This window comes from Phocoena phocoena, chromosome 9 (assembly GCF_963924675.1).
Source record: "Phocoena phocoena chromosome 9, mPhoPho1.1, whole genome shotgun sequence".
NCBI lineage: Eukaryota > Metazoa > Chordata > Mammalia > Artiodactyla > Phocoenidae > Phocoena > Phocoena phocoena.
In genome coordinates, this window is record NC_089227.1 from 802218 (window position 1) to 828576 (window position 26359).

Below are 26359 nucleotides of genomic sequence, written 5' to 3' on the forward strand. Positions count from 1 at the left end.
ACCACAGGTCCCGCCTCCCTTGATCTGTTTGTCACACCCTCCTGGAAGAAATAATAATAATTAATAATAATAATGAAAATCCCCAAACCCAAACCCAGGTTCAGTCCCGCTTGCCAGTCACAGGCCACCTCACCTCACGCTTCGATCTTGTGTGTACGTCTGAGTCCCCCCTATTCTGGGTGCTCCCCTTGGGCAGCGTTTTTGTTAAGATTCCACTGATATTGATTCAAGAATAAAGACACAGTAAAGATGCTGACACGTTGCTGGGAGGAGGCGTTTCTAAAGTGGTGAAATTGTCCTTGCCCCATATTCAGGGCACCAGGGGTCACGTTTCCTCCCGTGACACAGGCCATCTTCTCACGTGCTGCTGACCTGTCACTGCACCCACTCCCGCCGTGCTCCCCGTCAGTGCAGCCAGAATGTCCCCCCGACGACCTGCCGCCCCCACGGGCCCGGATCCTGCTCTGCCTTGTCCAGAGTCCCTCTCCCACCCTTCTTCACCTTAAGCATTTCTGCTCAACTTTCTACATTAAAACACCTTTACTGAGGCAGGATTGACATAGAACAACTTGTAAATATTAATATACACACCTTGATGAGTCTGGGGTAAGTATACACCCTGAAACCATCATCACGATCAGAGTCATAACATTTCCTTTGCCTCTAAAAGTTTCCTTCTGCCCCATCCATCTGTCTGTCTATCATCTATCTATCTATCTATCATCTATCTATCTATCTATCATCTATCTATCTATCTATCTATCTATCTATCTATCTATCATCTATCTATCTAACATCTATCTACCTATATCATCTATCCATCTAGAGTCTATCATCTATCTATCTATCTATCATCTATCTATATCATCTATCCATCTAGAGTCTATATCTATCTATCTAGCATCTATCTGTCTAGCATCTATATCATCTGTCCATCTAGAGTCTATCTATCTATCTATCTATTTATCTATTTATTTTGTGAAAAGAAACCAACATAAGATCTATGCTTTTAGCGGATTTTCAAGTCCACAACACAGTGTTTTAAACTCTCGGCTCTGTACTGCACTGAGCCCCCTCCCCCAGCCCTTGGTAACCACCATCCTGTTCTCTGCTTCTGGGAGTTAAACTATTTTAGATTTCTTATGTAAGTGGGGTCATGTAGTATTTGTTCTGGGTCTGGCTTAATTCAACGAAACAATCAAGAAAATGAATTATGACCACATACATGCCTCTAAGCAGGAATTTGATATAGTGGAATAGCGTAGAGAGACAGTATGTGTGTGTATATATCTACACACACACACACACACACACACACACAAACACACACACATCCAATCAGAAATAATAATGGTGGCTTTTTCTCTGGGTAGTGGACTCACAGGAAATGTTTAAAATTTTCTGTGTGCCTTGCAGTACGTTATGAATTTTCTCCCATATATGCATAACTTTTATAATTAAAAAAAAAGACTGGAAAAAAATCAATGTTTCACAGTAAAGAGCATTTAGGTAGCTCTCCACAGAATTTTTATCATACAGAATTTCACTGTTCAAAGCCTGGAATAGAGCAGTAAGTACAAGGCCATTTCCTAAGAGCTATCAGGAGAAAAATTTGTTTAGCAAAATTACTTCACTGCCTTACTTTTGATGGAATAAGATACACACTCCCCGGGGATAAACCCCCGACTCCTAGTGGGAGAGCCCATGCCTGAGAACAGGAGGTCAACTCAGGTCTGTTTATCAGAGCTTCTGCATGAAGAGCTGTTGGGTATCAGGAACTGGCCGTCAGTAGTGGCCTTCAGTCTATACCTCAGGGAGATGGAGATATTTGAGAGAGAGGATCTGGTCGCACTCGAGTGGAGGTGACCAGTACCCTGGGCTGGGAAGGCTTGTGAGCACTGAGGTGTCAGGACCAGCCCTTGCCCCCATCAAGGAGGAGTTGGAAAAAAATACAAATAAAACCAGCTGTTGACCCAGCATGGGGTCAAGGACCTGCCCCACGCCTCGTGGGAGGAGCACGCTGAATACACTAAGAAGGTGTTAGCACAGGAGCTGTCTTGGTGTGAGCTCACATCCGTGTAGACACAGGGAGATGTGTGAAGTCCATGAAACAGAAGAGGAAGGATGAAGGAAAAGCCAGCCTGAGTTGCAGGGTAGGGTCAGAGGGAACTGCTGAGATGCAGGTGGTGACATAGATTTTCACTGGATGCAGAGTCACCATATTGATGGCAAATCTTCCTGCCCCATGTGCAGTCTTCTCAGAACACAGAGGGAAAAGATGACGTCATAAGCTATTAGGATTAGGTAGAGGAAGAAAGCAGACAAATAATAATTAAAGTAACAAGGAACAATGAGAGAAGAAAACGTGCATCAAAAACAAAACAACACAACTCTGGGCCAGTGGAAGGGTTTGCCATGATTCAGGCAAAATTCCTGAACTGGAAATTATGAGATAGCAATTATTGATTAAAAACAAAGGCTGGTGAGTTTTCTAGAATTCAAAGATAAAGGACAATCTCTTTTACAAAGCTGTAACAGATTACTTTTGCAGGAATACAAATAAGATTGGCTTCTGACTTCCAGAAATTTCCCTTGAGACCTCTTCTTTTACTCAGGGATTATTTAGAAGTGTGTTGTTAAAATTCTAGGTTTTTGAAATTTTCCTGTTACCTTTCTGTCACTGATGTTTTGTTTGATATATCAGCGTTAGAGAACACACTCTGCGTATTTTAATGATTTTAGCTTGGCTGAGGTTTGTGTTGTGGTCCAGGTACGGTTTATCTTGGTGAAGTTTCCATGGAGGATGAAAAAATGAGTGTTCTGCTGTTGTTGGGTAGAGTGTTCTATATATATATCAATTAGGTTTTATTGGCTGGTTATGTGGCTCAGTTCATCAGTGTACTTGCTGGTTTTCTGTCTTGTAGTTCTGTCATTTGCTGAATGGGGGTTATTGAAGTCCCCAGGTATAATTGTGGATTTGTCTGTTTCTCCTTTCAGCTGTACCCATTTCTCCTTCATGTATGTTGAGGCTCTGATGGTTGGTACATAGTTGTGCCTTCTGGGTGGACTTATTCGTTTGTCATTGTGTAACATCCCTCATTATTGCTGGTAATTTCAGCTGCTGTGAAGTCTACTTTATTTGATTTTAATATAATCTTTCCTACTTTTTAAAATTAATGTTTGCACAGTATATCTTTTCTATCCTTTTATTTCTAGCCTATGTCATTATATTTGAAGTGACTTTTGAGTAGACGGCATATAGTTGGATCATATTTTTTCATCCACTCTACCAGTCTCTGCCATTTAATTGGTGTATTGAGACCATTTACATTGAGTGGATTTACATATCAGTGAGCTTAAATCTGACACTTTATTGTTTTGTTTTTTCTCTCTTTTTTCTTTTCATGCCTTCCTGTGAGTTATGGAACAGTTTTTTTTAGGATTCCATCTTGATTTGTCTGTCGTATTTTGAGTATATTCCTTGATCTAGCTTTCCTGGTGGTGGTTCTAGGTATTACAATGTATGTGGGTGACTTACTACCATCTACTGGTATTGGCATTTGCCACTTTGAGTACTGTGTAGAAACCTTGCTTGCACTTAGGGCCCTTAGCCCTCTCCACTTCTACGATATAACAGTCTTAGGTATTTACTTATACCTTGAGCACCACCTTGGACCGTGTTCTAATTATTGCTTATGTCACTGAGAATGACTTGAGAAACTCATGAGATAAAGGCTGGTCTGTTATATTTACCCCCATTTTATTTATTTATTTACCTATTTATTCATTATTTTCTGCCATATTAGAGACATTGGTTGGTAACAAACTAGGTTCTCTTTATTTTTCTTTTTTTGGCTGTGCCACACGGCATGTGGGATCTTAGTTCCCCAACCAGGGCTGAAACCTGTGCCCCTGCAATGGAAGTGCAGAGTCTTAACCACTGGACCACCAGGGAAGTCCCTGCCCCCATTGTAAACACATTCTGCTGTTCTCCTTTCCTTTTGGAAGTTCTAAGCCTTCTTCTGTTATGATCGATTTCCTTTTGGTTTAGAAGACTTCCTTTTGCTATTTCACAGTAGGTTTGCTAATGGCAAATTCTCTTAGTTTTCTTTCCACTGAGAATGTTTTTATTTCTCCTTCATTCTTGACAGATAGTTTCACTAATATATAATTCATGGTTGTCAGAAAAGAAACATCCAGCACTTCGAAAATGTACCAATTCCTTCTGGATACCATGGTTTCAAATGAGAAATCCACTGTATTTTGAGTTTGTGTTCCCATCTCTCTCTCTCTGGCTGGTTTTAAGGCTTTTTTTATTGTCTTAAGTTTTGGGAAATTTAATTATAACATATCCTGGCATAGGTTTATTTGGGTTTTTCTATTTGGGATTCACTTAAGTTTCATTAGCTCTTGAATTTGTAGATGTACACCTTTTGGCAACCTTGGAAACTTTTCTGTCATTATGTCTTCAAGTACTTTTTCAATCCCTCTGTCTCTCTTCTCCTTCTCAGACTACAGTAATAAAACTGTCAGCTCTCTTGTTATTTTCCCATAGGTCCCTGAATTTCCAGGGTTTATTTTCTTTGTTTTTTAGGATGGGTAAATTCTGTTGTTCATCCTCAAGTTCACTGATTCTATCATTCTATTTAACCCAACTGTTGAGTACATCTAGCAAGTTTTTTATTTCTTTTTTAATTTCTGTCACTTTATTTTCAGTTCTAGATCTCCCATTTGATTATTTTTTATCACTTTTGTTTCTTTACTGATAAATTAATTTTTTTTTTTTTACATTTAAAGGGAATTCACGATTACTCATTGAAACATCTTTATGCTCCCCGTTGTCAGATAACCCTCACATCCTGACTCGTCCCACTGTTGGCATCTGTTCATTGTCTTTTCTCTTTCAAGTTGTGATTATTCTGGTTCTTGTCATGAAGGCTATTTTTTCAGTTGAATCCTGGGTATTTTGGACGCCAGATTATGAGATTCTGAATCCCATTAAGTGGTTCTGTTTTGTTTTGAAGCAGGCAATCTTTCTGTTGAAGTCTCGCCTGAGAACTAGGTAGATATGTCTGTTTAACCTACCAGCGGGCTCTGCTGATGCCCTCCTGGAAAAAGCTGCAGATCTGGGGGGTGGGGTCCAGATCTACCACTGAACCTTGCTGACACATACATGGCAAAAGAAGGCACTGACTCGCACTATCTCGTGGCTCCTCAGTGGGGTTTACGTTCATCCCCCAGGGCCCGCCCCTGACACTGGGGGCAGGTACTGGAGGACCAGCTGTACCTACCCCCTCCACGTGGCCCCCTTCAGTGTCAGTGATGCTGGGTGGGAAGTGGGCGCAGCCAGATGGCAGGGCAGAGGGTGGAGGTGAAGCGGTGCTGACAGCCCTGCTCCATGTGGCCATGTCGTTGGTGCCGCCAGGTGGACGCGGGGCTGGGCTTCCTGCTGGTCCCTCTTGAGGGGCAGGGGCTGTGCAGCATGGAGAGGTGACTCTCCTCACTCTGCCATGCTCGTCTCACTGGCCAGGTGCGGGAGAAGGCTCGGCTCACCTCTGGATGCGAGTGGGGCATTGTGGTGCTCCCTGTCTCTGTCAGGTGGGCAGGAAGTCCACTTCCAGATGGGACCTGCTGAAACTGCAGAGGGTGGGGCAGTTTCCCAGCAGAGTTTGGATGGACTGAGGGGTGGACATTGCCAGGAGTGTGCTCTTTTGCTAGGCCACATTTTCTGCTCCTTCAGCTTTCCTCTCGGCCCTGTCTCTCTCCTGGGGTCTGTGGGAGGAGCTCTGCTTCCTAAAGCTTCACTGTCTTTAGGAGCAAGGGTCGGGGTGGAGGGACCTTTTCTTGTCGGGATCCATTGGCTGTTCCCACTTGGAGGCTTCCATAGGCTTTCATGTGTGGGAGGCAGTAAGGAAACCAGGGGACACACGGAGGTGTCCTTCCCCGTGTCCTCCTTCCCACCTGTCAGAACCTTCCTGTGTGTACTGTAATGTCCAGGGTTTGGGGTCACAAGGGAGAGGACCTGGGGGGATTGGAACTACTCCACGTGGAGGGACTAGAGTCTGGTCTCTGCCTCCTTAACCACAATCTCCAGAGGCAGCGGGCCCTGGAATGCTGCCTACAGAACATGGCAAGAAAAAGGCACACACCCCAAACTCCCTACCTAGTGAAGGCGTTTGCTCATGGAGAGAACAGACCACAGACATGCCGCCAGTATCCCCAGTAAAAATGGGGCCCAGAGACAGTCCCAGAGCGACTCATCAAAAGTAAGATCACAAAAATATTAAATCCAGAGAATGAATGAATCAATTGGTGAACATCAATTCTCGTGAAGCACATAGATTATGCAAATGTTTGCATGCATGCAGTGAAAAAATTATTTGAAGGTCATGAGTGATCCATGAAATAGAAGATACATAATGTGAAATATAATTCAATAATAATTATGTTCATGTAGAGAAAACCCCGGACATTTTGAAATAAGTAATGTCAAAATGCAAATACTGATTAACTCTGGTTGGTTTGGGATTGGATTATGGTTTATTTTAATTTTACTCTTTTCCCTGTTCTTTATTTAAAACCTTGTTACCATTGGCATCTACTACTCAAGAAGCATTAATATTGAGAACAAAACCTTCTTTTCCAGGAGAGATTAAGAGGAGGGAGAGAGAGAAAGCCATCAAAATGCCTTCTAGTCGGGAAAGTGCATGCATTGCTCTCAATACTCTGTCAGATTAATTGAACTCTTCCCTATCTCACTAATGACTCATAGTGAATTATTTAAAAGAACACAAACTCTTGCACGTGTTGATGCCAAAATCAGTCTTTTCTTTAGTTGTGGATGTTTACAGACATCTGGGCATCAATACTTGCAAAGATATATTTTATAGAAGGAGTGAACCTAAAAGTGACTACTTGAATTGGAGACAAGATAAGTGTTTTGTTATCATAATGAATATTGGACAAAAGCACAAATGTGCATTTTTACAAATGACAAATATACAGAATCTGGAAACCATAGAAGACGTACTCTAATGAGAATACTAAATCAGAACATTACTTTTATACATTTATACATTGCCGTGGGCCAATTCTTAGAAAGAAAAGCTGGAATATAAATGACAAGAGTAATCAAACAAAAATCATTCAAGCGTTTTCAGAATGTACATTTGGAAACATCATTTCTGAAAACCGTTGGAGGTGACACTGAAGAGAGATTTGAGTGGTTTCCTTTGCTCCCTTGTGGTGCTGGAACTGTGGTCCTTCCCTGATGGACTCTGGGCCTTTCTGTGGTGTCATCAGCCCCGAGATCCTATTACACTGCAGTTGTTACCTAAATGGAGCTCCGACCACACACAATGCGATGGAAACAGCCCAGTTACAGAGATTGCCCATTGCAGTGGTGTGTCCCTGCAACTAGGGCATCACAGGCTGTAAGGACAGAAAATGCATAAACTGGGGTCTGGAGAGTCAGAGTTGTGCCTCTCACTCTGTACTGTGTTTGGCCTTAGAGAAGCTGCCAGAACGTCCTCTGCCTCAGTTTCCTACCCCCAGCACTTTCTCTGTCCCCGGGGAGTTGCACTCAGCAGTGTTCCTGGTGTGTGAGATGGATCCCAGGCCCCGTCTCTCTCCTGGAGTCTGTGGGAGGATCTCTGATTCCTAACGCTTCACTGTTGTCTGGATCAGGGGTTTGGGGAGAAGGTGGTGGGAGTGCGGGCCTGGGCAGGCATGTCCACTGCCACCTGCCAACTCTCCTTCCCGGGTCCTGGGGCACACGGACCCCAGGGAGAGGGGTACCTTCCACCTGTGGTCTCTCATGACTCTTTTGTTTTGAGAAAACAGGCATACACATCCCTATTGCAGTAACTCTTAAGTCCCTTCCCGCTTTTGCAAAATACAAACAAAATCTCAGCACAGATGTAGAGGAATGTTAACCTGATTTTGAAATAAGTTTAATCCTGCAGAGCCACTTCTACCTTTAGAATATCTGTGGTTCTGAAAGCATCTGACGTAGTGATAACCAAATGGAAGAATCAGAATTAAAAGCCTGCCAGCATTCAGAAACCCCAGAGCTGCAGGAGCAGATCCTTCCCCAGGGAGCCCCCACCTCCTTCCCCATCCTGCTGCCCAATTCCTTCCTTCATCTTTATGGGGATCCTATGAGTGGACCAGGTGCCCCCAGGGCTGGGGAACCCTGCCCACTGGCTGCTGGGTCCTGGGGTCCTATGAGGTGTGTGTCAAATGAATTCTCAGCCCTTGGAATGAAGAAGTGTCCAATCGCTCTTTACCATTGGTGAAGCTCCACTGATGTCTGGTACCCAGATTTCCACCCCAAATCAGAATAAAATCAGAATGTCGTTTGACTTGGGGTCCAAAGTGGGGAGCTGCTGTCTTAGAAAAGCTGGTGGTAAATGCCCAGCAGGAGAGTTGGGTCTCTGAAAGCCTGTGGAGGGATTTTCCTGCTGATGTAATGGTCTCCATTCTCAAACACTGTGGTCTCAGGCCCTTTCTTTCTCCATCTCTTACTTTTAAAGAGAATTTCTAATTTCCGGGTGGATGTGAGATTCAGTCTCCCTGTGGCCTTGAGCACCAAGCAGGTGCCAGGTCCAGGACTGGTAGGACTCCCTGCAGGTCCCTGGAGAGGACCCCAGGCATGCGAGTCTTCAGGAGATTAGATTAAAATATTTACTCTGTAAAATATGCAAACGAAGGGACTCGAAAGCCAGTGCTGAATGGAAAGCTGGGGCCTGAGAGATTTCTGAGCAGAGGCCCCGGGGAGGGAGGGCAGCCTCTGTACCATGTGGGTCAGGCTGCTTCCTGCTTCTCACTGGTGTGTTGTTGGCACCCACTGCAGCTCCCGTGTAGACACAAGGTTCTCTTTGTTGACACAAGGTTCTCCGTGCAGACGCAAGGTTCTCCGTGTAGACGCAAGGTTGTCCGTGTAGAGGCAAGCTTCTCCCTGTAGAGGCAAGCTTCTCCATGTAGAAGCAATGTTCTCCGTGTAGCCGCAGGGTTCTCCGTGTAGATGTAGGGTTCTCTGTGTAGACGCAGGCTTCTCTGTGTAGATGCAAGGTTCTCTGAGTAGAGGCCAAGTTCTCCTTGTAGACACAAGGTTCTCTATGTATACACAAGGTTCTCTGTGTAGATGCAAGGTTCTCTGTGTAGATGTAAGGTTCTCTGTGTAGACACAGGTTATCCGTGTAGACACAAGGTTCTCCGAGTAGAGGTAAGGTTCTCCTTGTAGACACGAGGTTCTCTATGTAGACACAAGGTTCTCTGTGTAGACACAGGGTTATCCGTGTAGACACAAGGTTCTCTGCGTAGAGGCAAGCTTCTCCGTGTAGAAGCAAGGTTCTCCACGTAGACGCAGGGTTCTCCATGTAGACGCAAGTTTCTCTGTGTAGACGCAGGGTTATCCGTGTTGACACAAGGTTCTCCGAGTAGAGGTAAGGTTCTCCTTGTAGACACGAGGTTCTCTATGTAGACACAAGGTTCTCCGTGTAGACACAGGGTTATCCGTGTAGACACAAGGTTCTCTGCGTAGAGGCAAGCTTCTCCATGTAGAAGCAAGGTTCTCCACGTAGACGCAGGGTTCTCCATGTAGACGCAAGTTTCTCTGTGTAGACGCAGGGTTATCCGTGTAGACACAAGGTTCTCTGAGTAGAGGCAAGGTTCTCCTTGTAGACACAAAGTTCTCCGTGTAGACACAAGGTTCCCCATGTCCTGTGATTTGGTGAGCGAGCCTCCCCTGGGACTCTGGATGCTTGGCTGCTGCCTGTGTCAGGAGCAGGTCACCGGCTCTTCCTCTGCTCCCTATTCAGCCTCTGGATAATAGGGGTGAGTCCAGGCTGGGCCGCTCCCTGGGAGGCCCCTTCCTGGAGGATCTACAGGCTGTGCACGCTGTCCTGGTCTCTGAATCACATCATCTACCACCAGACACTGAATGAGGAGATACTGAAAGTGTCCAGAACATGGCCTGGCACATGGTGGCATTGCCAACCTCAGGAGTACTCAGTCACTTCATTAGTGAGGAAGGGACTGGGGTACCCTCGCCTCCCAGACGAAAACCCTAAAAGGATGACAAAATCCAGGATGTGGGCGAAAATGAAGGGCCATAAATTCATAACAGAGGAAAGAGGGCACAGAAAGCAAATATTAGAGAACATTCGTAAACTTTCCATGGTTACTCTAATGGTTTAAAGCAAGTACAGATATTTATGCAGCTGGATGAAAATAAAGGTCCAGCCACAGTCGTTTAAAATTTCATTGTTGAACTCGCCACAAAGTGGCCTGCAGCTTCTCACTGCAGAACCAGCAAGGGAGGGCCGTTCGCCCTCCGCCACCTCCTGCCCTGCACAGATGCAGATGCAGACTTGCAGAACCAGGAGTGCACGGGACACGCTGGCGGGGATGTGGGTTGTGGTGCCTGCAGCCCAGGGCTTGAGTCCTGGGAAACTTTCACAAACCTCCGCGTTCCAGAGGCTGCTTCTGTCCTGGCTGTGACAATGCTGCTCTGTAAGAATTTAGACTAATAGCCGAATGTCCTGACCAACACACATCATGTGACCACAGGTTGCCCTGCATTTCCTTTGGGTACCAGCCTGTCCTCTGCTCACAAGGATGTTGAGAACCGCATCCACCTCTGTTCCCTCTATGTCTCTGGGTCCCTCTAAAGGAAGGTGGTCAGAAACAAACCCTGTCCCGGGGCAGACGGAGCAGAGGTACGGAGGGCTCGGGGTGGTGAACACGGCAAAGGTGAGGTACACCTGGGGTTGGCATGCGGGAACATGACAGCAGTAGAGTTCTTCAGGTGGGAGCAGTGGGACAGCAGAGTGACAAGAGCATCCATGTCCAGATAAAGAATATGGACGCTACATTTTCTTTTTCTTACTGGAAATTCTCTAGGGCTGGAGGGAGGGTGGTGATGCCAGGGGAGGAGAGCTGACAGGCGATGTGGGTTAGGATGGCTCAGGGGCTGCGGCGTGGAGGGGATGTGGACTGGCCACAGTGCAGGGACTTGTCGGATCTGTGGGGTGCAGGAGAGGGGGGACGATGATGACTCAGTGCTTGAGCCTGTGGGCTGGGAGGACGTGGGACACTAACAGCCGTGGAGAAGCTGAAGGAGGAGCACGTCGGCAGCTGACACAGATTGTTCTGGAAGTAAGACCCTGCGGTGTGCGGGGCAGATGTAGGGGACATCCGCAGCCAGCAGGGGAGGCTGGAGAAGCCCCAAGGAGAGTGGGGGCAGAGCAGGGAACCCGGGGGGGGACCCCATGCCTGCCTCTGTGCCCTCTAGATGCGGAGCTGAGGAGTGTGCTGTGTGCCGTCTGGCTGCATGAAGGGCAGCTCAGTGAGACTCCAACCACTGGAGTTGATGCAGACCCTACAGGTCAGAGGGCATCGTCCCCAACAAGGCCGCCTCACCTCTGACACCAGCCTCTCTTCAAGGGTACCGAGCCAGCCCCACTTGTGACCTCCTCACTGCAGCCTTGAGGGTTTGCAGGACTCCATCCCCTTACAGAATTCACTAGAAGCTCACAGAACTCAGGGAAGCAATGGACCTACAGCCACAGTGTTATTGTAAAGGATGCAAGTTGGGAGGGCCAGACAAACACAGAAGCGCTTAAGACTCACCCTCTCCCCTCAGAGGTCAGGCTGGCCCAGAGTTTCAACCCTCTAGACCACATGCTTTTTTTTTTTTTTAATATCTTTTGAATCTATCTCCCTGGACTGTCTTCTTCCTCCAGAACATTACAGATCAAGTCCGTCATCTGTGCTCATGACAATCCTGTAGCTACCTGAAGGCATTTTCCAGCTCCCTCTTGCCCCAGGGGTATTTTCAGATTAGGCAAGTCCAATATACTTTCGTGTTCCCAAAATAATATAATTTCCAAACCGTCCCTCAGCTAGCTGCATTGCTCTGGATGTTTTCTCACCTACAGCACGCTCATTCATCCACGTAGCCCCAAGCAGTGCACAGCACTGCAAACTCGCCCCCTCAGGCTCTGGCATGCCGTGGGGCACTTGCTGGGTTTCGGCAGCATCTGAACATTATAAAACTGGTCCTCAGTCCCTTAGCTATGGGGCCGCCTCCTGACAGGGCTGGTGGGTGCTGGGCCGCTTGTCCCATGACTGGGAGCTGGAAGGAACGGGAGCTTGCAGATACCTAAGGAGGGAGTGGAGGCTCGTTCAGGGAAAGAAAGGTGTCAGTGGTCCAGAAGGGCAATTCAGCTCGTGGCAAACGTGCACTTCAAGTGTCGGAGGCGAAGAAAGGCATAAAGGTGGTGTCAGTGGTCCAGAAGGGCAATTCAGCTCGTGGCAAACGTGCACTTCAAGTGTCGGAGGCGAAGAAAGGCATAAAGGTGGTGTCAGTGGTCCAGAAGGGCAGTTCAGCTCGTGGCAAACGTGCACTTCAAGTGTCGGAGGCGGGAACCCACTGTGGGCGTTCAGCCCACACCCTGGGAGCCTTCAGCAGAGCGCTCAGACGGGATGAGTTCCGAGTCCAGAAATCGTTCTGGAAACTGTGCGGGGGGCTTTTTGTTGCACCGTAGCTCCCACTGTTCTTTTTGCTGTGAGAGAACTTGCTGTGGTGCTTGGCTGAGCCCAGGATGGAGGAGAAAAGGGCTGGTGTGGCTGGAGCGGGAAGGGGGATGGGTGGAGGGGGGTCAGGATGCCCGGTGGCAGAACTGGTGGGACCCCGAGTTCTGAAGTCCGTTCCGGCGCCAGGCCTTTCATTTATTTATCTTCACTTCTACCCCGTGTGTTTCTGTAAAGATTTGATGTGCCCTCGTAAGAGAGTGCAGAATGCGACAGGGCACATTCGAGCCACAGGAGGAGGAGAAGCGTAGGGGAAGCACGTGAGGTGGGGCAGGGATGCTGGGATGGCTTCCATGCGCCTGAAACGGCCAATCAGAGCAGGAAACGTGATTGGTCTTATCGTTGACAATAAGACGAAATGCCTGAAGCCCTGGAGTTCTTCTCAATACAACATGGCTGGAGTTTGTGGGCGCTGAGAGCACATGTGGGTGTCATGAGCGGCCTTCACGATGAAACCGTTTTAATTGGTAAGTTGATGGCAATTTCTCCATATTGCCTGCTATCATTACGCTAATACAGAAGCCCCAAAAAGCAAAACAAAACTCCTAAAACAAAACCAGACCCGTGAAGTGCTTCAGTTTTCTGTCTACACCTGGCTTGTTCTAGAGGTGAATTTTTGAGTATTGCCCTGGTTTCCATCAAATAATCCCATTGGTGTTTGTTGTTTGGCCTTCCTGAGTCTGTTTCCGCAGAGTACATTATGGATGATACATCACTTAAGCCACAGGGACTGGACGGTACAGTGTGGTGACATGTTAGCACAGTGCCTGTGACGTAGCGCAGGTGTGTTCAGTACATGCGGGTGATTTCCGGGAGTGGCGACTACAGAGGTCCCAGCACAGAGTGGCTGAACTGCTGGATGGGACCTTCCATTTGGGGGGGTGGAGGGACCGGGCCAGGCGGGCGGGTGACACTGGGCACAGTGCCCCGGGTGTCTGGGAGGGGGGCTGTCCCCGGACAACAGGCAGAGACTTGCAGGCTCACTTTCAACTTGTCTTTCATAGGAATCACGCTCTACAGCCACCCATATGGAGGAGCCTTGCTGAACGAGGACAAGTTGTGAGTTAAAGGAACACTTGGTGGGGGAGCCGAATGTGGATCAACATCTCTGGGTTGTTAGGGGTGATTCTCATCCCTTTTCTGCTTCTGCACTGAGTGAGGTTGGCAGGTGCACCTAGTGGAACAAGGCTTGGGCATTTCTGTGCAAAGTGTGAGGACAGGGATGGTTAAAGGAGAAAGTGCATTGACTGAGTCTAAAATGGATGAGCAGGGCTTCCCTGGTGGCGCAGAGGTTAGGAGTCTGCCTGCCAGTGCAGGGGACATGGGTTCGAGCCTTGGTCTGGGAAGATCCCACATGCTGCGGAGCAACTAATCCCATACGCCACAACTACTGAGCCTGTGCTCTAGAGCCTGTGAGTCCCAACTACTGAGCCCATGTGCCACAACTACTGAAGCCCACCCACCTAGAGCCTGGGCTCTGCAACAAGAGAAACCACCGCAGTGAGAAGCCCACGCACCGCAACAAAGAGTAGCCCCCGCTCGCCACAGCTAGAGAAAGCCAGCGCACAGCAACGAAGACCCAACGCAGCCAAAACATAAAAACAAAAACAAAAACAAAAACAAAACAAAACAAAAATGGATAAGCATGTCATGCAGCTTATTTCTAAGTAGCAATAGTTCTAAGGGGCTGATTTGCCAAAGCTCATGGGACCCAACATCTTTTTCAAGTTAAAGTTTTAAACGTGGCATTTACAGAGGTAAACATAGTGATGGCTCCTGACAGTTTCTCCTGTAAGTCTGTCCTCACCGTCCAGACGGAGACGGTGCTGATGAGGCTAGGGTCCTTTATGTGCAGACCTAAGTGTCTCCTCCTTTTCCCCATCTCCCTTCCCTGCCATACGGTGGACAAACTTTTAGCTAAAAATTGATAAGTAGAAGTATTTTTTATGTACTTTCTGCGACCTACCTGAAAGAGTGGGAGAACACAGATCTGGTTGATGGGTGATCACCCCTCTCATCCCGAATGCAGCAGGTGGTCCTCATATTCATATACAGACTCTCGGGGTCCTTCCTTTAGCTGACACCTGTCGGGATTCTAAGTATGGGTGCATCAACTTTGGTTATGAAGTAAGACGTGATGGAGGGTTTGAGCTGAGCCGTTGCATCTGTGCATTACCAGAGACAGCTGTGCCCTGACCGTCCATTGACCCTGGTTATGAAGTAAGATGTGATGGAGGGTTTGAGCTGAGCCATTGCATCTGTGCATTACCAGAGGCAGCTGTGCCCTGACCGTCCCCAAAAGGGAGGCAGTGATGGACCAGAGGTGTTGGTGGTGCTCCAGTTAAAAGTGACACAGAAAGTGCAGTGCATGTCATCGCCAAGCACCTCCATCTACTAGAGAATATTCTGGTGTTTTGAAAGACTAGATTCAGAGGTGGGGCTGCCATGTGTGGAGCAAAACACCACCCCTGCCTGCAAGAGCTATTGTCCAGCAAGGTGGCCCTAAGAGGGCAGAGGCCACGCTCAGCGTGGAGGCCACTAGGCAGGAGCCTTTCATTTTGCCTAGGAGGTGGGTTCAGTGTCAAGACTGGGCTCCAGGTGGGCAGACGGGGACCTGCCTCTTACCTTCACTCTCCTCTGTGTGTCCTCTAGGCCCCTGGCAGTGTAACCCAGGCCTTGAAAGGTCATTGAGGGGATTTAATGAGAGAACCCACACCCTTAGCCAACACGCTGGCTGGTCCTAAGTACTTTTTTTTTTTTGAGGAAATACATTTATTATTACAATGTTGACAGAGCTCACTAGGCATTTGAAAAATAAATGAGTAAATCTGCATGTTTACCTCAAATAAACGTTTTTTTCTTTTGCGGTACACAGGCCTCTCGCTGTTGTGGCCTCTCCCACTGCAGAGCACAGGCTCCGGACGCACAGGCTCAGTGGCCATGGCTCACGGCCCCAGCCGCTCTGCGGCATGTGGGATATTCCCGGACTGGGGCAGGAACCCGTGTCCCCTGCATCTGCAGGCGGGCTGTCAACCACTGTGCCACCAGGGCAGCCCTCAAATAAAATTTTTACCTAAAATAAAATCCACATGGGAGAGATATACCATGTTCTTGGATTGGAAGAATCAACATTGTGAAAATGACTATATTACCCAAAGCAGTCTACAGATTCAGTGCAATCCCTATCAAACTACCAATGGCATTTTTCACAGAACTAGAACCAAAAATTTCACAATTTGTATGGAAACACAAAAGACCCCAAACAGCCAAAGCAATATTGAGAAAGAAAAGTGGAACTGGAGGAATCAGGCTCCCAGACTTCAGACTATACTACAAAGCTACAGTAATCAAGACAATATGGTACGCAAAAAAACAGAAATATAGATCAATGGAACAGGACAGAAAGCCCAGAGATAAACCCACACACATATGGTCACCTTATTTTTGATAAAGGAGGCAAGAATCTACAATAGAGAAAAGGCAGCCTCTTCAGTAAGTGGTGCTGGAAAAACTGGACAGCTACATGTAAAAGAATGAAATTAGAACACTCCCTAACACCATACAAAAAAATAAGCTCAAAATGGATTAAAGACCTAAATGTAAGGCCAGACACTATAAAACTCTTAGAGGAAAACATAGGAAAAACACTCTATGACATACATCACAGCAACATCCTTATTGACCCACCTCCTAGAAAAATGGAAAAAAAAACAAAAATAAACAAATGGGACCTAATGAAACTTACAGGCTTTTGCACAGCAAAGGAAACCGTAAACAAGACAAAAAGACAACCCTCAGAATGGGAGAAAATATTTGCAAATGAAGCAACTGACGAAGGATTAATCTCCAAAATTTACAAGCAGCTCATGCAACTCAAAATCAAAAAAACAAGCAACCCAATCCAGAAATGGGCAGAAGACCTAAAAGACATTTCTCCAAAGAAGATATACAGATGGCCAACAAACACATGAAAGGATGCTCAACGTCATTAATCATTAGAAAAATGCAAATCAAAACTACAATGAGGTATCACCTCACAACAGTCAGAATGGCCATCATCAAAAAATCTACAAACAATAAATGCTGGAGAGGGTTGGAGAAAGGGGAACCCTCCTGCACTATTGGCGGGAATGTAAATTTATACAGCCACTATGGAGAACAGTATGGAGGTTCCTCAAAAAACTAAAAATAGAACTACCATACGACCCAGCAATCCCACTACTGGGCATATACCCAGAGATAACCATAATTCAAAAAGAGTCATGTACCACAATGGTCATTGCAGCTCTACTTACAATAGCCAGGACATGGAAGCAACCTAAGTGTCCATCGACAGACGAATGGATAAAGAAGTTGTGGCACATATATACAATGGAATATTACTCAGCCATAAAAAGAAACGAAATTGAGTTATTTGTAGTGAGGTGGATGGACCTAGAGTCTGTCATACAGAGTGAAGTAAGTCAGAAAGAGAAAAACAAATACCGCATGCTAACACATATATATGGAATCTAAAAACAAGAATAACAAAAAAAATGGTTCTGAAGAACCTAAGGGCAGGACAGGAATAAAGACGGAGATGTAGAAAATGGACTTGAGGACACGGAGTGGGGGAAGGGTAAGCTGGAACTGAGAGAGTAACATTGACATATACTTACTACCAAATGTAAAATCGATAGCTAGTGGGAAGCAGCCACATAGCACAGGGAGATCAGGTTGGTGGTTTGTGACCACCTAGAGGGGTGGGATAGGGAGGGTGGGAGGGAGATGCAAGAGGGAGGGGATATGAGGATATATGTATATGTGTAGCTGATTCACTTTGCTATAAAGCAGAAACTAACACACTATTGTAAAGCAATTATACTCCAATAAAGATGTTAAAAAAATCAACATGGAACAAACAGTTAAAGGTAAAGCATTAAGAGAATGGAAGAAAAGGTCTAAATATTTTTGTAATTTTGGCTAACTGAAAGTTTTCTATGCAAAGCCTATAAAGTGAAAGTAAAGAATGTGTTATATAATTTATATAAATATAAATCTATAAATGGAAGTTAATTCTGTGTTGAAAAATAAACTTTAAGAAGTGAAGGGAGAAACAAAAATATTTGCTACACATCTGACAGCAGCTAATTTTCTTGACATCGTGAAACCTTCTTATAAGTCAGTAGAGAAAGGATGCCTGATCTATCTCGTTCAACATTTTTTCAAAGTGAATGAAAGATTCTTTTTTTAGACTTTATTGAAGTATAGTTGATTTACAACATTGTGTTAATTTCTGCTGTACAGCAAAGTGACTCAGTTATACATATACATATTCTTTTTCATCTTCTTTTCCATTGTGGTTTATCACAGGATATTGAATGTAGTTCCCTGTGCTCTACAGTAGGACCCTGTTGTTTATCCATCCTGTATATAATAGTTTGCATCTAATTAATGGTTCCGGCCGCTGTGACTCTCATCACTGACGGGTCCCCGCCAGCCTCTGATGGCCATTCTGTTCTGCCTGCAGCCTGGAGAGCTTCCGCCAGTGCGGTATCACCCTGTGCATCGTGCTTGGATTCTCCATCCTGTTCGCGTCCATCAGCAGCTCCGTGTGCGGGACAGGGTGACTGGGGCCACAAGGCTCCAGCACATGAGCGGCCTGGGCTACAGGACCTACTGGCTCACGATCTTCCTGTGTGACATGGTAGGACTCGGGGCCATGTTCCTCTGTGTCCCTGCACCCGGGGGACATGTGTGTGCACATACCTGCGTGTGTGTGGGTGTGTGGCCGCCCCACGTGATCCATAGAAGCAGGGCGGTTTCCTGGACGTGTGTCTGAAGTCTTGGGGACAAAGCCATGAACAAAGCAGAGAGGGTCTCCGTCTTGAGGAACTTGTGTCCTTATGAGTGGAAGCAGAAAACAAATAACCAAGTAAAAATAAATAAATACACAAGATGCAATTGGCTTGTGACTAGGTTTATCAAGAGAATGAAAGAGGGTCATGGGATCGAGGGTGACTTCAGAGCAAAGCTGGGGAGGGTTCCTGCAGCCAGAGAAGGGGGGATGGCGAGCAAGCCCCCAGGGGAGACCGGGGTTTGTCAGCCCGTGGTGGAGAGGTGCTGGCTGCCGGGCGGGGGGTCTGCCCTTGGTTCTGAGTGTGGGAAGAAGCTGTGTGTCCTGGGAGGGGGCTGGATTCCTGCCCCTTCCCCGTGGGAGGTGGGTGTGGGCGGCCGTGTTAGTGGCCCCCCGGCTTGCGGAGAGGCACAGAGCACAGACATTTATCTAATCGCCTTCTGGAGACTGGAAGGCCTGCATCCAGGTGTGGCAGGGCTGGTGCCCCCTGAGGCCTCTGTCCTGGGCACGTGGACGGCTGCCCTCTCTCTGTCCTCACCCTGTGTTCTCACCTCCTCTTTTCACGAGGACAGCAGCCCTGTGGGATCCAAGCCCATCTTAATGACCTCATTTAACATGGATCTGGAAGGGGACTCTCCAGGCCCGAGTCTGCTGCTGCAGACCGTGTGCCGGGCCACACAGGACACAGACCTAAGCTGGAGCTGACCTGAGAGCCGGAGGGTCCGGAGATGGTGGTATACAAGCCCCTGACGTAACAGGCCCTCTTCCCTTGATTTTCTCAGCTCTTTTACTTGGTTTCTGTCTGCCTGTGTGTCGCTGTGATCCTCACCTTCCAGTTAACGGCTTTCACTTTCCGGGAGAACCTGGCAGCCACGGCCCTCCTGCTGGTACTTTTTGGGTATGTGATGAGAAGCACAGCTGCAGAATTATGGTGTGTTTTCTGAAGGACAGAACCCCCTGGGGCGGCTTTGAACCTGCTGTCGGCTTCATGGTTTTCTCTCTTTCCAAGCAATTATGCTGCTTCTTCCAGTGGCGTGGAGCCGACCAGCCTGAGCAGGACGCCTGGGGCCCCTGCTCGGGGGGTGGGTGATGGCAGCAGCTTTGGTTCCAGCTCAGTGTCCGTTACTCACTCAGCTCCAAAACTGTCCTCGGGGAGCCCGTGAAGCTCTATGTCTACTGTAGTTTTCTCTCTCCTGACATTAGTAGTTTGGAAATGTTTTGTCTAACTTCTATCACTTTTTCTTTTCTCGCAGGAAAAGTAGCAAAACCAGAAAAGTCATTTTACAAATTTCTCGTTTGAACACACTAATAAGGATCCTTGTTAGCAGTCCCCAGATTATACCTGCCGGATATCAGGAATACATAATGTCATCCTCTCTTACAGGTCATGCATATTTGGCTATAGATCTAGGCTAAGTATGTGAGAGATACTTGCTAATAGTAGGGAAAATAATTAAAGTGCTGATTTATTTTAATTTAAGGCTAATATATATATTTTAAACAGAGCATTCTGCTTTTTTCTAAGCCAAAGATTACAAGTAAAATGATTTTTACATAGATGACAGTTGTATCAGTGATCCAGACTTATTCAAAGCATCTAATTAGGGACAAATTATACCATTATTGGATAAATAGATACATGGATGGGTGGATGGATAGATGGGGTGCAAAGAGAGAGACAGAGAAACCTTTTTAGGAATACGGACATTGCCACTAACTCTGTGACCTTGGAAGTGTTCATTTCTCTCTCTAAGCCTCGCTTTCTTCCGTGTAGAATACAATTCTGTTGCTGTGAAGAGGATATTAGGTCATTCAGAAAAACCTCCTCTACAGTGGCCGTCAAGGGTTCCCATTAAGTTACATTTAGCTGTTATTGTTACTATAAGAATTATTTTAATATTTAGAGGCTATTATGTCTTAAGCTCTAAAGCATGCCTATAGTAGAGACATGTTTTCTATACTCAGCTGGATATAACGATCTACATACGTGGGCTCCTGGTTCTAAAGAAATGATTTGATTTCAGTTTATTGATCCAGTTGAATGCACACTGTGGTCATGTTTCCTTATAGTGTGAGTAAAATATGTTTTGCTGTAAATTATTTTTGAACTTTAGAGAGTAGATTTCAAAAATTAAGGTGAAACTCAGAGAAAGTCACATGGTGAGAGGCTCTTTAAAAAAATGTAGTTTTAGGAATTTTCCTTAACCTTGTTTTGCTTGTTTGCTTTGCTTCCTTTAAGAATCTGAATTAAGCTAGAATTCTGTCCACATTCATGATTACAGCACTTTTCAAACAAGTTCAGGGGACTCACAGGTCTCTCGAGTTACATTCATGGCCCAACATGGTGGCCATCTCAGATGGAGGGGTCTTAGGTGAGAGGGGCCCAGAGGACCTGGAAAGGTGCCCCAGGCCGGTTCCAGTGGACGAGAGCAACGGGGGAGCTGACCGGACTCTCAGGGTGACCCCTCCAGGGGCTAGTTCAGGTTTAAAGGGTGGTCCTTCCTCCACTGGAGGCCAGGCCTGCATACAACCTGACACGGTGACCCCCCAGCAAGAGGAGGGGCCCTTGGGGCCCCAGTGGATGAGAGTGCCGGCTCGCAATCCTGTCCCCACGAGGAGCCCAGAACCATCACAGAAAGGCTGCATCCCAGAATAAGCTGAGACTGAGAACACGGTCAGGCGTTAAATGGGGCTGTTTGTCTGGAATCTGGAAACATTGGGGAATGTGTAAATGAATAGACTCTCACAAGACATAATAGGACAAAGTGCCCAGTTACAATTTTCCTTTATATTTTCTTTATTTTCTTACTCTCTGTGGAGGAAAATTTGATATTCAAGCTGGAAAGGGAGGAGAATTCACATCAAAAGAGGAAAAAATAACACCTGAAAATCTCAGACAGAAAAGAGAATCTGGCTTATATAAAAAAAGGAAGCCTTAACTGCATAGTTGGTGCACATTTAGTACTAAAGGATTATGAAGATGAGGTCACAGAATCCTGGTCCACGTCTGGAAAATCCTGCAATGTGGAGGTGGGACCGGTTTCAGAGGGAGGAAAACCCCATAAATGGTAGAGTAGTTATGAGCGGGCTGCCACCCTCCAGGTTTAATCATTAAAATACGGTAGCTTGAAGCTACCGTATGTTTTACCAAAAAATAAATTATGCACTTTAAGCCAATTTAATTCTTTCCTTGAAAAGAAAAAAACAGGAAGACTGGAGCCACCAATATGTTTATTTGCACCAAGCATTGATATTTAAGAGCAGTTGCATTAAAGCACTCACCTCTACCTTGTATGCTCGAGAACCATTTTCTTCACGCCTGAATTATGAAGCAGACTGCTGTTGACAGCTATATGGTTTTATGTATACTATTACACACACACACACACACACACACACACACACACACACACATATATATCTCCTATTTTCTGAAATACGAGGGTGTATCTTTTGACCCAGGGACGAATACCAGAGATTTCACGTGGAAAAGGAACCGTACTCAAATCAAAAGCTATCTCGAGGGCCTAGCATCATTTTGAAGTCTCATGCTTTTCAGAGCTAGTTAACGTATTAACGAAACCTCAGGCATTTAGAAGCTGCCAAGGTATTTCAAGCGAAACCACTAAATCAGCCTGAGAAAATGGTGACAGGTCTGCACTGAGCGTGCAGAGAGCACATGGGAGCACACGGGGTCTTCAGGGAAAGGTCGTGACTTCGAGTCAGTGACTTCAGCTGTTTCATACATTCTGTCAATAAAGCAGACCGTATTCATAAATGTATACATATATCATCCTGGTTCTTATAACGACCTAATATATTTTCAATTGATAAACTTCTGTTGACTGTTCCTTTCCATGAAAATGGGAAGAATGCTGCATAAAGAATAAAAATAAAGACAATAAAGTAAGTGACTCTTCTGCCGGTACTTGTGGCTCCCTTTCCTGGGGCGGGGCAGGGTGGGGGTCACAGAGGAGCCTGAGGTGAGTCGGCCGCGAATGAGCCCTGGCTCTGTGCTCTGGAGAAGGAAGAAGGAAGAGGTGTTTTCTTTAGAGGACCATTTTGGGCATCTTCTTAGAGTGTGAGGTCATCTGAGACTTCCGGGGGCCGCTTTTCGGATCCAGCCCTCATGCCACGGCTTCGGGCTCACACACAAATCACCCCCGCTTTCAGCTGCTGCTTCTCAGCCGTGGGTCCTCGGTCAGGTATCTTAGCCGCGTCCATCCCGTGTCCTATCTGTGAAATGGGGCTGTGCACCCGCCTTCAGGGCTGTAGGATCACGGAACACCCTGGAGGCATACGGCATGGAGCCCACGCACAGGGCACCCCGGAAAGGAAGCTTTCCAGTTCTATGGTACGTCCTCTTTTTATATAGAGCTTCCCACCCTTGGTAGCTTTAGTGATTTAATCTTCTCTGAAAAACAGGTGTATCCCTGCTCTGCTGAGAAGGCTGTGAGCAGAAAGGGAGGCCAGGCCTGCCCTGTGCGGGAGGGGACACTGGGGCTTTCTCCAGGTCGCACGTCCTAGCCCGGGTTGGACCCTGCCCAGGGCTCTGCTCATATATTATGGAAAATGTGCTTTGTCTTTAGAAAATAACTGCCGGGTTTATTAAGTAACAATTGCTCCTGTCCACTGAGGGAGGAAAAATAACCAGGCCAGCAAAATCTCATCTTTAAATCAATGTATAGAAGTAAGTGTTACAGGACAAGGAACACGACTTTTCACTTGACATTTCAGATGCGCGTCTCTTCCGTGGATGTATCTCATCTCCAGAATCTTCTTCAGTTCGGACGTGGCTTTCATCTCCTACATCTCCCTGAACTTCCTCCTCGGCCTCTGCACCATGCTGATGACTGTCACGCCCTGGCTGTTGGCCTTTGTCTCCAAGGCTCAGGTTAGTGACCTCCCACAGGCTCTGGGACTCACGCCTAGACTACTGTTGCTTTTCCAGCTGGAGCTCAGCGCAGATGTGCTGGTTTCCACTGTCTTTACCTCCAGAAAGAGACATTGACTCTGCTTCGCAGAAACCCCTGTGCCTTGATAAGCCCAGAGCCAGGCTGGCCGCAGCGGGCACAAGATGAGCAGTTTGTGTACCCGCTTTGTGAGTGGAGGGTAGGCTGAGCCGCGCGTTCACAGCGCATCCCTGTTTGCGGGTGAATTGCCAATCGATGGTTGGAAGAGTGGCTCTGTGTGTGGAGCGTGTCCTGTGCTGGCGTCAGGGGCACAGGGGTCAGACATTCCTCTCTTCGGGGTCAGCTGCTCTGGCGTGGGATTGGCCCCCGTGCAGACCACACTGTCAGGCCACAACAGGTCTGGATTGTCCGGGCGATTCTGTCCTCTGAGCCCCGGGGCATGTTTAGATTTGCTGCTTTCAGGGTGTTGGAGCAGAGGTCTCCAAGAGACTGGACTCCTAGTCGAGGACCATTACTCCTGGTGAGGAAGTACCTGTCTCAGGGAACCCCTCCAGCAGGCCGTTTGCATCGAGAGGCCCCTTTTGGGTGTCATCCCAGCAGGCGTCGAGGTCCAGTGGAAACCAGCTCTTCTGGCACCCCGCTCTTGTCCTTCCATGCTCCTCCCGGTGAGGCCTGTCGGGGCCGCGTCTGCTTTAACTCATCTTCTGTCTTGCTCAGCCTCCCCTGAGCTGCCTGTGGGAATGAATTTCAGTCTGCACCCTCCTTTGCCCCGGATTTCCATACTTTTCTTTCCTGCTTTCTTTCTTGGCTCTGACCACACAGGTCTCTCCTGACCCCTGCTGTCCACGTGGATGCCGTACCTCTCTACTCCTGGGGCTGGATCGACTCAGGGGCTGAGGAAACAGCCTGGGAAAGGCCCGGCCTCCCAGTTCTGGAGCGGTGTCTGGCGAGTCCGGGACGGAGGCCTGTTCCCTCGGGACGGGCTCCCTTCCTGGTGCGCGGACGCGCCGGGAATTGGTCAGCTCTGCAGCGACGGGTCCTCTTATTTGCTGTTGTTGTACCTCACGTTTGTACAGAAGCAGTGAGCTCTGTAAACATTCGTTATGCATCCAGTGAAACAATTTATTTTGGTGATTTTTATAGATCTATTATTGACACTAATCTGTATTAGTGTCTTTAGCCTTTAAATAGCAGCTAGCAAAATGAGTCACTGGCTTTAGCTTGAGGAGAGCATTGAAACTGGAGGAGGCAGAACAGGGTTTCCCTCATCCCCATCGGAGCTCAGGTATGACGTGGGTCCTGGTCACGAACTAAAGGGGGAGGAAGACAGACTCAAGGGAGACAATCCCCGCCCCAGGGGACGGGTCACACACAGAAGAGAAGGGTCAGGAATCTTGAGATTCTAAGGCTAAGGTGAGTGGGAGGCTTTGTTCCCTCCCGTTGTAAGTAGCATCACTCACCTGGAGAGAAATCAGCAAGCAGGAAGTTGTTTGCAAAAAAATGGGTCAAACTCAATTGTTAACAGATAATAAAAGGCATTTCATTGCTGTTGTTAAGGTCTTTATTTTCCTTTGCTCTTTATTTTGATATAGTTTGCTTAAAAAAGTCAACGTGATAAATGGGTGATTTCAAATATTCCTTTGTAAGTTCAAGGGGCAATATATTCTTATGAAATCATGGAATAAGACAAGAAAGGTGACTAGATTTTCAGACCAGTATCAAATGCCAGTGTAACTGGTATTAGCCATTGTGTATACAAACGACAACATTAATATGAGCATTTTACTTTTTACCAAATCACAGTTTCTAAGCTGATGTGTACAGAAAAGGCATTTTGGGTTCTAACTCGGGATGTGGAGCATCTCTCTCTCCCACCGCCGAGGCTGTCTTTTGACGGGAGGGCGATGTAGGTAGATGAAAAACTCATAGTTTCAGTAATTTATTTCTCTACTTGATCAGTCGCCACATATTGTGAATTAGACACTCATAAATTGCTGTTCCGTGAATTTGTGTAGCCACGCCCGTCACGCGTGTAGATTATTTGCTGAGTGTCATGCCTTAGAACAGCTTTGTTCACATGGGAATAGACACCAGTGTGAATCCCTTACAGTCAGATCTAAGTCCTCATTATTAATTATTTCCTGAACTGTAAGATCCTGACTTAAAAGCTGTAATAGTCTCTTATTTCCACCTTATAACTAGGAAGACAAAAATCTTTCATGTCGTACATTATTTGATCCAGGGACATAGTTTTATGAAAAGTGGGATTAATACATTCCTTTAGGACTGGAGGAAATCTGTAAATAGTGGTAGTCAGTGAAGACCAGAACTAAGGGAAAATTAAATGAACCTTTCATGGTTTCCCCATGTCTATAATGCAGAAGACAATAAACTGTAATATAATAACAATACATACCCCTAAAAGTCTTCATTGAATTTTCTATTGTCTCCAGATCACACTAGTTGAGACTACACATTGTGGACAGCTATAAATTTGCATGATAAGGGAGAACTGGACATTACTGAGTATGAGATATATAATTGGCGGTTTTATAATCTTTCTCTACAAAGAGCTCTTAATTTGCTTTCTCTTTCTTTCATTGTACAGAATTTGCAGAACATCTGCGACGTCCTCAAGTCGGTCTTCACTATTTTCCCTCAATTCTGCCTGGGTCAGGGGCTGATAGAACTCTTGTTACAATCAGACCAGATACAACCTGACCCACAACTTTGGCATCGGTTTGTACATGAGCCTCTTCGAGATGAGCTTCCTGGGCTGGATCTTTGTGCAGCTGGCGGTACAAGGGATGGTCCTTCTCCTCCTGAGGGCCCTGCTGCATGGGGGCCTCTGGCAGTGGCCCAGGTATGTCCCTCGGGGCCCGTCCTTGATGGCCACTCCAGCCTGGAGGCTGCAAGACAAGAAACGCTCTGATCAGTGTCATACACACTTCTGCTAGTTAGGATTTTATGGGGTTTTTTGTTTGCTTTGTTTTTGTTTATTTGTTTTTTTATT

The 26359-nt window shown here is 46.6% G+C and overlaps 1 protein-coding gene across 1 annotated transcript in view; it reads left to right on the top strand.

Moving 5' to 3' along the window:
• The window catches only part of LOC136128512 (ATP-binding cassette sub-family A member 13-like), a 236572-nt gene that overhangs the window by 128585 nt on the left and 81628 nt on the right, over positions 1 to 26359 (top strand). Inside the window, 7 exon segments of the mRNA XM_065884331.1 lie at positions 13602 to 13656; positions 18107 to 18186; positions 18189 to 18283; positions 19216 to 19331; positions 23171 to 23327; positions 25955 to 26038; positions 26040 to 26209. Of these exon segments, the coding sequence (XP_065740403.1) occupies positions 13602 to 13656; positions 18107 to 18186; positions 18189 to 18283; positions 19216 to 19331; positions 23171 to 23327; positions 25955 to 26038; positions 26040 to 26209 (757 nt within the window).